Here is a 9,740-nt window from a genome sequence, read left to right on the forward strand (position 1 = left end):
ACATGCGAAGATGAAGGAAACCAAGAGAACGAAGACCAGACAGAGTGGATTGGCCGTAAAGGAGGAAGAGGGGGCGTTGTCACCTGCGTTGTCACCTGCGTTGTCACCTGCGTTGTCACCTGCGTTGTCACCTGCGTTGTCACCTGCGTTGTCACCTGTAGGAGAAAACAAGGAGGACGTTAAAATGCAACGATATGAGAATAAAATATAATTTACAGAACATTTGTTGGTAAATAAAAGTGGCACAAGGTTGCACATTTTAGTACAAGTAAACACAGTAATGTATAATATAAAAACTATTGTCAAATAAAAAACGACTTAATGTTTGTTAATTAAATAAATAAAATAATTAAAATACAATTAAATACAATTATTTAATAAATTAACATAGAACATTTAAAGTAAAAATGTGCTACAATATATATATATATAACATAAATATTAACATCCTGAAAGTGGCACAAGGTTTACTCGTGCATTTTAGTAAAATATTTGGTTCTACGGGTTAGTTAAAATTGTTGCTAACAGCCTACTGAACCATTGGATCCAATATGAAGTTCATTTTCTGTAAGAATGTGTTGCTCTGCTCTTGTAAGGATGTTAGCACGTGTGTTATGGTTTTACGAGCTAGTTGGTTAACATGTGTAGCTAACTAGCTAACAAACTACTATACGTTAGCATTGCACATACAGTAGATATTCCAATTTGAAGCTAATGTCTATAATACTGTGTTGCTCTTGTAAGGATGTTAGCACGTGTGTTATGGTTTTACGAGCTAGTTCGTAAACATGTGTAGCTAACGAGCTAACGGCGTACTAAAATGTAGCATTAAACATACAGTAAATCGTCCAATTTGAAGCTAATTTCTATAATACTTTGTTTCTATACTCTTGTAAGGATGTTAGCACGTGTGTTATGGTTTTACGACCTAGCTGGTTAACATGTGTAGCTAACTAGCTAACAAACTACTATACGTTAGCATTGCACATACAGTAGATATTCCAATTTTGAATGTCTATAATACTGTGTTGCTCTTGTAAGGATGTTAGCACGTGTGTTATGGTTTTACGAGGTAGTTGGTAAACATTTCTAGCTAACTAGCTAACGGCCTACTAAAATGTAGCATTAAACATACAGTTAATCGTCCAATTTGAAGCTAATTTTGAGAAGACTGTTTTGCTCTGCTCTAGTTAGCTAGCTAGCCTTTGCGTTAGAGTTTAGGCTGGTACGGAAAAATATAAAATCAGGATCTAATTATAATTTGTATTTAGACTGTAAACATTATTTGATACGGAAAACAGAGGGGTTTCTGCACAGTTTAACTTCCCTTAAATCCATTAGAGTCAAATATTACAGCTAACATACATTTAAAAAAAAAAAAATGAAGAGATTAGATGAGAGTGAGGGTACCTGATGGTTCCTCGTCATCCTGCCATGGTGGATGCAACGTGATGTTTCCAGTCAGGTTTACAGTCATGTTATAGTGATTTTCCCCATTTTCAAGCAAAGAATATTCATCATCATCATCATCATCATCGTTTTGTCCCCTTGATAAAATGACTGCGGCACCTAAACAAAGAAAGGGAGAGTAATTCAAATTGAGGAAAAATCTAAATTAAATAAATACATATTGTGCTTATGAAACATAGACATGTGAAGACAAACAACATGTATATATGTTATTATTTCATTTCTTGATTGAATTGGTTTTTGTTATTCAGTATTAATTAATTGGGCGAAAAATTTAAATATTCTGAGATTTTTATACAGGCTGATATTATTATATTATATATAGGTTTAAAAGAAAAATGGACACACACACACACACACACACACACAGACACACAGACACACAGACAGACACACAGACACAGACACACACACACACACACACACACACACACACACACACACACACACACACACACACACACACACACACACAGACCCAGACAGACACACACACACACACACACACACACACACACACACACACACATACACAGACACAGACACAGACACAGACACACACACACACACAGACAGACAGACAGACAGACAGACAGACAGACAGACAGACACACAGACACACAGACAGACAGACAGACAGACAGACAGACAGACAGACAGACACACAGACACACAGACAGACAGACAGACAGACAGACACACACACAGACAGACAGACAGACAGACAGACAGACAGACAGACAGACAGACAGACAGACACACAGACACACAGACACACACACACACAGACAGACAGACAGACAGACAGACAGACAGACAGACAGACAGACTTCTTAAACTCAGGGGCTCTAAGTCAATGGTAAACAGAGAGGAAATCAAAATGAAAGCGATGTAAAAGTAGTTTGATGGCGTGTGAATAAAGATGGAGTCGGAGACGAAGTTCACTTATATATTTAATCATAGGGCACAAAACTGACTTTAATTATCCTTAAGTTGTATTTAATTATCTCTAGAACGCCCATCGTGAGGCCAAGAAAATAAATTGTAAGTAATGTACTTTAATTGTGACTACACTGATGTTAAAATCAAATTGTTGTTGTTGTTTCCGTACTCACCGATAACCCCTAACAGCAGGTAAATCTTCATCATCCCCTCCAGATGTCTGATATACAATCTCTCCAGCTGATTGAGTTTCTGTCTGTCAACTCGAATCTAAATGAGTTCATACTGGAGACAGGAAGTATAACCACAATCTGCTGAGACCGAGATAATCTGACATCTTTACATCACTTTATCTCCATACTTGGCTCCGTGAGAAACACCGTTTATAACCTCCAGACAGCAGGGAGGAAGGATACACTTATTTCATTCTTTATTCAACACATGGCAGTTATTTTAATACAAAACATGTTCGCTTATACTGGTTGTTTTTCAGTTTTTTATAGTGCATAAAAGCAATATTCTTTCAGTTGCTTACAAATACTGAAACATAAAACCAGAACACAAAAGTCAACTTCAAACTGTCTCATTATGCTTTCTTTATACATTTTCTTAAACATAAAACATTTTCTCACAGCCCTTTCGGCAAAAAATGAAACCACTTCTTTACGCCAAGAGACACACTTCTGCTTTAAAGTAGCGCGTGCAAACTGATGTTTAACATTTCATTTCCTCCTTTGATAAAGACTATTTTCTGCAGTAAAAGTACTTCATTCTGACAATACTCCACTTCACTACAAGTCCTGCAAAACTGTACGTAAGTAGAAGTTTGTAATCACTCTTTGAAGTATTGATTGTGCAGTTAAATGTTCCCTGTATGTGTTTTTTGGAAAAATAAATGATATTTGCACAAGAAATTAAAAACCCAAGTACTTAAGGTAAAAGTACTGTGTAGTGAAATGTAGTTAACATACTTAAAGTAAAAGTACTGTGGAGTGAAATGTACTTAAAGTACTTAAAGTAAAAGTACTGTGGAGTGAAATGTACTTAAAGTACTTAAAGTTAAAGTACTGTGTAGTGAAATGTACATTGATTGAAAAGTAAAAGTAGTGATTTTGTACTAAATTGTACGTAGTTTAAAAGTATACATATTGATTGCGCAGTGAAATGTACTCAGAATACATTCTATAAATACTGTTATTAATCTTAACTTAGGAGAAGTTTCTCAACAAATACAAACACCTCATCACTCAGTTTATCACAAACATATATTATATTAAATATTTTAAAAAGACATAAAGAAACAAATCGAGATATGTTTGGGCTTTCAGATTTTTTATTATTTTCACGTCATTTTGGCAATACCTGTTTTCACCAGCAGATGGCACTGTGTTTCACAACACGCAGCAGTCCATCCCATAGTCTTCATATTGAATGGGGAAAAAGCAGTCGCTGTAACTTTGACATCTTTTTAAATTAAGCTTAGTTTATAAAACTGTAGGAATAAAATATTATATAAAATATGTTCTTGTTGTTTTGGCCATCAGGTTCAACGCAGCGCAGGAAGGACACACACTTCAACTTAAAAACCATCAAATGCACATTTATACAAGACTGAAAAGTCACCTATTATGCAAAATCCACTTCTCCACGTCTCTTCTACATCAACATGTGTCCCCTCTTCTTCATGTCTCTTCTACATCAACATGTGTCCCCTCTTCTCCACGTCTCTTCTGCATCAACATGTGTCCCCTCTTCTTCATGTCTCTTCTACATCAACATGTGTCCCCTCTTCTTCATGTCTCTTCTACATCAACATGTGTCCCCTCTTCTCCACGTCTCTTCTGCATCAACATGTGTCCCCTCTTCTTCATGTCTCTTCTACATCAACATGTGTCCCCTCTTCTTCATGTCTCTTCTACATCAACATGTGTCCCCTCTTCTTCATGTCTCTTCTACATCAACATGTGTCCCCTCTTCTTCATGTCTCTTCTACATCAACATGTGTCCCCTCTTCTTCATGTCTCTTCTACATCAACATGTGTCCCCTCTTCTTCATGTCTCTTCTACATCAACATGTGTCCCCTCTTCTTCATGTCTCTTCTACATCAACATGTGTCCCCTCTTCTTCATGTCTCTTCTACATCAACATGTGTCCCCTCTTCTTCATGTCTCTTCTTCATCAACATGTGTCCCCTCTTCTTCATGTCTCTTCTACATCAACATGTGTCCCCTCTTCTTCATGTCTCTTCTACATCAACATGTGTCCCCTCTTCTTCATGTCTCTTCTTCATCAACATGTGTCCCCTCTTCTCCATGTCTCTTCTTCATCAACATGTGTCCCCTCTTCTTCATGTCTCTTCTTCATCAACATGTGTCCCCTCTTCTTCATGTCTCTTCTACATCAACATGTGTCCCCTCTTCTTCATGTCTCTTCTACATCAACATGTGTCCCCTCTTCTTCATGTCTCTTCTTCATCAACATGTGTCCCCTCTTCTTCATGTCTCTTCTACATCAACATGTGTCCCCTCTTCTTCATGTCTCTTCTACATCAACATGTGTCCCCTCTTCTTCATGTCTCTTCTACATCAACATGTGTCCCGTCTTCTTCATGTCTCTTCTTCATCAACATGTGTCCCCTCTTCTTCATGTCTCTTCTACATCAACATGTGTCCCGTCTTCTTCATGTCTCTTCTTCATCAACATGTGTCCCCTCTTCTCCATGTCTCTTCTACATCAACATGTGTCCCCTCTTCTTCATGTCTCTTCTACATCAACATGTGTCCCCTCTTCTTCATGTCTCTTCTACATCAACATGTGTCCCCTCTTCTTCATGTCTCTTCTTCATCAACATGTGTCCCCTCTTCTCCATGTCTCTTCTACATCAACATGTGTCCCCTCTTCTTCATGTCTCTTCTACATCAACATGTGTCCCCTCTTCTTCATGTCTCTTCTACATCAACATGTGTCCCCTCTTCTTCATGTCTCTTCTTCATCAACATGTGTCCCCTCTTCTCCATGTCTCTTCTACATCAACATGTGTCCCCTCTTCTTCATGTCTCTTCTACATCAACATGTGTCCCCTCTTCTTCATGTCTCTTCTTCATCAACATGTATCCCCTCTTCTTCATGTCTCTTCTACATCAACATGTGTCCCCTCTTCTCCATGTCTCTTCTACATCAACATGTGTCCCGTCTTCTTCATGTCTCTTCTTCATCAACATGTGTCCCCTCTTCTCCATGTCTCTTCTACATCAACATGTGTCCCCTCTTCTTCATGTCTCTTCTACATCAACATGTGTCCCCTCTTCTTCATGTCTCTTCTACATCAACATGTGTCCCCTCTTCTTCATGTCTCTTATACATCAACATGTGTCCCCTCTTCTTCATGTCTCTTATACATCAACATGTGTCCCCTCTTCTTCATGTCTCTTCTACATCAACATGTGTCCCGTCTTCTTCATGTCTCTTCTTCATCAACATGTGTCCCGTCTTCTTCATGTCTCTTCTTCATCAACATGTGTCCCCTCTTCTTCATGTCTCTTCTTCATCAACATGTGTCCCCTCTTCTTCATGTCTCTTCTACATCAACATGTGTCCCCTCTTCTTCATGTCTCTTCTTCATCAACATGTGTCCCCTCTTCTCCATGTCTCTTCTACATCAACATGTGTCCCCTCTTCTTCATGTCTCTTCTTCATCACCATGTGTCCCCTCTTCTTCATGTCTCTTCTTCATCAGCATGTGTCCCCTCTAAAGAGACTCTGAAAGTTTCAGGAACAAAGATTCTCTCTCTTTTTGATCCATTTTTATAAAAACCTGTCTGAAAATGAGCTGATCAGATTTTGGCCACTTTATGATGTCATAACGATGTTTTGTCTTGTGTAACCATTAGCCAATCAGCAACCAAGGTACCCCCCCCCCCCCCACCTTATCACCTGAATCTCCTCCTAGAGCACCATTGTGTTCTTTGTAACCAAATCTCTCTCAGAGGGGCGTGGGGAGGGGCTCCTTATTTTCATCTAAAGTAACAGACAGAGAATCAGCACTTTGGAAACAGGGCTGAAACAGAGGGGATTATGGGTAATGCTGCAATGATCTGTTTGGTGTTTCAGCCAATCAGAGACAGGCTCTGTATATATCTGAGACCTGTGATATATTGATGAAAAACAGTATGATAGGGGACCTTTAACATTTGATATTTGCACAAGAAATAAAAAACCCACACAAATATAGAAAATGATCTTCAAAAGTATCTGTTTACATAGTTTTATCCACGTATAAATACCGCTCAGAATATAAATAACAAATATTTAACAGTCCTCATATATCACTCTGACATGTTGTAATATTGTGTCACACTGTAGTTTTACATTTTTCAGTTAAATAATTGAATACAAATATTTATAAATACAAAAAAAGTTAGAGTAAGAATGTGCAATAAAATCAAATGTAATAAATAATTTGTATTTTAAACAAATATAAGAATTAAAGTAAGATTCCCCCCAAAACATTTTAAAATAACATTTTATTTTAATTATTCATATCTTTTATTGGAATCTGTATTTTAACGCCCTATGCTTATACAAATATTTAGTTTATTTTTACTTTGAATTCTTGCTTTAAGTCTCTTTATAAATACAAAACACAATTTCCCCCGGGATAAATTAAGTGTTCTGGTTCTGATTAATATAAAATGGTGCAAATGCAGAAAAATACACATAAGTTCTGTAACATCCACATATATTACTCACATTTAATCATTTTTGTTGCATGTTTTGTGCTTTTTGTCAGGCCTTTAACAAGCCTTGTGTCCTTTTTCTTCAGCAGTACCTTCACACAGTACAATGCACTTTATTGTCCTCACTCCTCTCCTCCTCAGCAGACGGAGCGATGCTTTGCTCCTGGGCGATGGCGGACATTTCTTTGAGGAATTCGGCGAACATCACGATGGCGAAGACTCTGTTTTTGGCCTGCGTTGGGATGGGGGGGCATGGCGGCAGAATGACATCCCCCTCCTGAGACTGGAAACTCTCTGACACACGGAGGGGACAGTGAACGCACCAGTAAGCTTCAGGTAAACTGTATTTGGACAGTCTTGCACTAATGTACATTTCTCTGACTGTTATTTTTGTATGTATTGATTGTTGTGCTTTTATTCATGTCTTAATGTGTGCATATGTATAAATGTGTCTGTTGATTGTGTATATATTCATCTTTTTATATATATTTTTACACACAAACTGAAAGATTGACAATAAAGTTGACTTGACTGTTCTGAGTTTTATGAAACTACAAACATTTAATTTTCCTCAATTTTTACTTATTTTTCCGGTATTTGTCAGCGTGTCACAAGAAATTGAAATCAATACGTTTCTGGGCATAGCGACAGAGTTATTGTATTAAAGCCACTTTAAAAATGTGTTTATGGGAATATTTGTTGGTTTTCCAAGAGGCATAGCTATAATGCTGTCCTGCCACTACTACTGGTACTCATGTAACTTTGTATTACTACCATTACAGCAGCTACTCTGCTAAATGCAAACCGCTCTTGTGTTGTTGTCCGGCTGGTGGGGGTTTAAGATGTGTCTCTGTGTGTGTGTGTGTGTGTGTGTGTGTGTGTGTGTGTGTTAGTGTGTGTTACTGACCTCTGAACTTGCTGTCCTGGTCTTTAGCCAGCAGGAACCTCCAGGCCTGAGTGAGCAGAGCGGGGAAATCAGGTCTGTCCGCCACGTAGAGCTCGATCTGAGCGTGAACTGACACCAACACCTGGGAACACACACACACACACACACACACACACACACACACACACACACACACACACACACACACACACACACACACACACACACACACACACACACAGGAGTAAATGCATACAGTATTATTATCATCATCGTTGTGTGTGTGTGTGTGTGTGTGTGTGTGTGTGTGTGTGTGTGTGTGTGTGTGTGTGTGTGTGTGTGTGTGTGTGTGTGTGTGTGTGTGTGTGTGTGTGTGTGTGTGTGTGTGTGTGTGTGTGTGTGTGTGTGTGTTACCTGGTAGAGTGTGCGCACGTTGTGTGTGTGTGTGTGTGTGTTGAGCAGGAAGTCTCTCAGCAGAGGTTGAGGGTACGACGCCAGCTGAGACAGGATTCCCGTCACCAGCAGATTCACAGAGATTGAATTTTCCAGAAGATTCTCCAGCCGGGACAACAAGACGCTGATGAACGGGCCTGTTGCATCATGGGAAAACTGCAGGTTAGTGTGTGTGTGTGTGTGTGTGTGTGTGTGTGTGTGTGTGTGTGTGTGTGTGTGTGTGTGTGTGTGTGTGTGTGTGTGTGTGTGTGTGTGTGTGTGTGTGTGTGTGTGTGTGTGTGTGTGTGTGTGTGTGTGACGCTAACACTTTACTCCATTTTGAAACTAGCTAATTCCAAAAGTATAATGAAATCTGGTCCACAAAATGAAACTTAAATATAAATGTTCAAATATATTACACAGTAGTATTCATGTGCCCACTTTTCAAATACATTCAGTCAATTCAAGTTGGAAACATTGTCAAACAAATCTTAGTTGATAAAAAAAAGGCCACATTTGATTGATTTTGCTAACTTATAACTGCTCTAAACAACACACACCTGTAAAGGGAACTCCATGCCTCCTGCTTCCTTCCTTCCTGTCTCCTTCCTCTCCTTCCTCCATCACTTCCTCCTCTTCCTCCTCTCCTTCATCCCACGACGAGTCAAAAACAATCTCCTCTTCTTCCTCTTCCATTCTCTGTCTCAGCACTCGAACCCTCTTCCTAAACGAGCTAATGTCGTTAGCCACGTCGTCACAATCCGGCTCCACGCCTAAAGACAGCATTAACTCGTGGTATCGGGACAGGAAGTCGTCTTTTTTAGCGACTTCATCACTTTGTGGATTTATTAAGTGATTAATCCCAGAGTGGCCATTTTGTAACGTCCCTAAACATGTCGTTGGATGTTTGTCTTCTTCACGACCATCCTTTTCGCTGATGATGAGTCGCTTATCGTTGAATCCATTCGTGAGTCTTCCTCCCCCTCCTTCCCTTTTATTCGCCTCCTCTTCTGCTTCCTGCTTCCTCTCCTCACTCCTTCTTCTCTCCTCCTTCTCTGCCTCCTCGCTCCTTCTTCTCTCCTCCTTCTCTGCCTCCTCGCTCCTCCTCCGTGTCGACATTATACTGTTCACCGTTTCCATCACAGTCTTTCCAAATGTCGTCGTTTTGTTTCCTCGCACTCGCCGATTTGTCGCCATGATTCGCTCCAAAATGGCCGCCTTCGTTTCCCTCTGAGCGACCAGATTATAGACCAGAAAATCGTCTTGGAAGTCC

At 39.4% G+C, this 9,740-nt stretch overlaps 2 protein-coding genes and 2 long non-coding RNA genes across 5 annotated transcripts in view; 2 read left to right on the forward strand and 2 right to left on the reverse strand.

Annotated features, from left to right (window-relative positions):
* Positions 1 to 9,740, reverse strand: part of LOC117484132 (butyrophilin-like protein 8) — a 163,675-nt gene that overhangs the window by 19,728 nt on the left and 134,207 nt on the right. The gene's annotated exons all lie outside the window — the stretch shown is intronic.
* LOC117484258 lies at positions 3,077 to 8,550 on the forward strand. The gene is made up of 4 exons (XR_004556097.1): positions 3,077 to 3,222; positions 7,291 to 7,485; positions 8,084 to 8,128; positions 8,457 to 8,550. It is a non-coding gene; the product is annotated as an uncharacterized LOC117484258 (long non-coding RNA).
* Positions 6,664 to 9,740, reverse strand: part of LOC117484075 (protein FAM160A1-like) — a 16,995-nt gene continuing 13,918 nt past the window's right edge. The window contains exons 15-18 of the mRNA XM_034132510.1: positions 9,028 to 9,740; positions 8,450 to 8,625; positions 8,057 to 8,177; positions 6,664 to 7,443 (exon numbers count right to left, since the gene is read on the reverse strand). The exon at positions 9,028 to 9,740 is cut by the window's right edge and continues 369 nt beyond it. Of these exons, the coding sequence (XP_033988401.1) occupies positions 7,244 to 7,443; positions 8,057 to 8,177; positions 8,450 to 8,625; positions 9,028 to 9,740 (1,210 nt within the window). The 3' untranslated portion in view covers positions 6,664 to 7,243. The remainder of the gene's footprint in view (positions 7,444 to 8,056; positions 8,178 to 8,449; positions 8,626 to 9,027) is intronic.
* Positions 8,575 to 9,740, forward strand: part of LOC117484268 — a 3,594-nt gene continuing 2,428 nt past the window's right edge. The window contains exon 1 of the long non-coding RNA XR_004556099.1: positions 8,575 to 8,650. This is a non-coding gene — a long non-coding RNA (uncharacterized LOC117484268). The remainder of the gene's footprint in view (positions 8,651 to 9,740) is intronic.

Source organism: Trematomus bernacchii, unplaced genomic scaffold, assembly GCF_902827165.1.
Source record: "Trematomus bernacchii unplaced genomic scaffold, fTreBer1.1, whole genome shotgun sequence".
In the NCBI taxonomy this organism is placed as follows: Eukaryota; Metazoa; Chordata; class Actinopteri; order Perciformes; family Nototheniidae; genus Trematomus; species Trematomus bernacchii.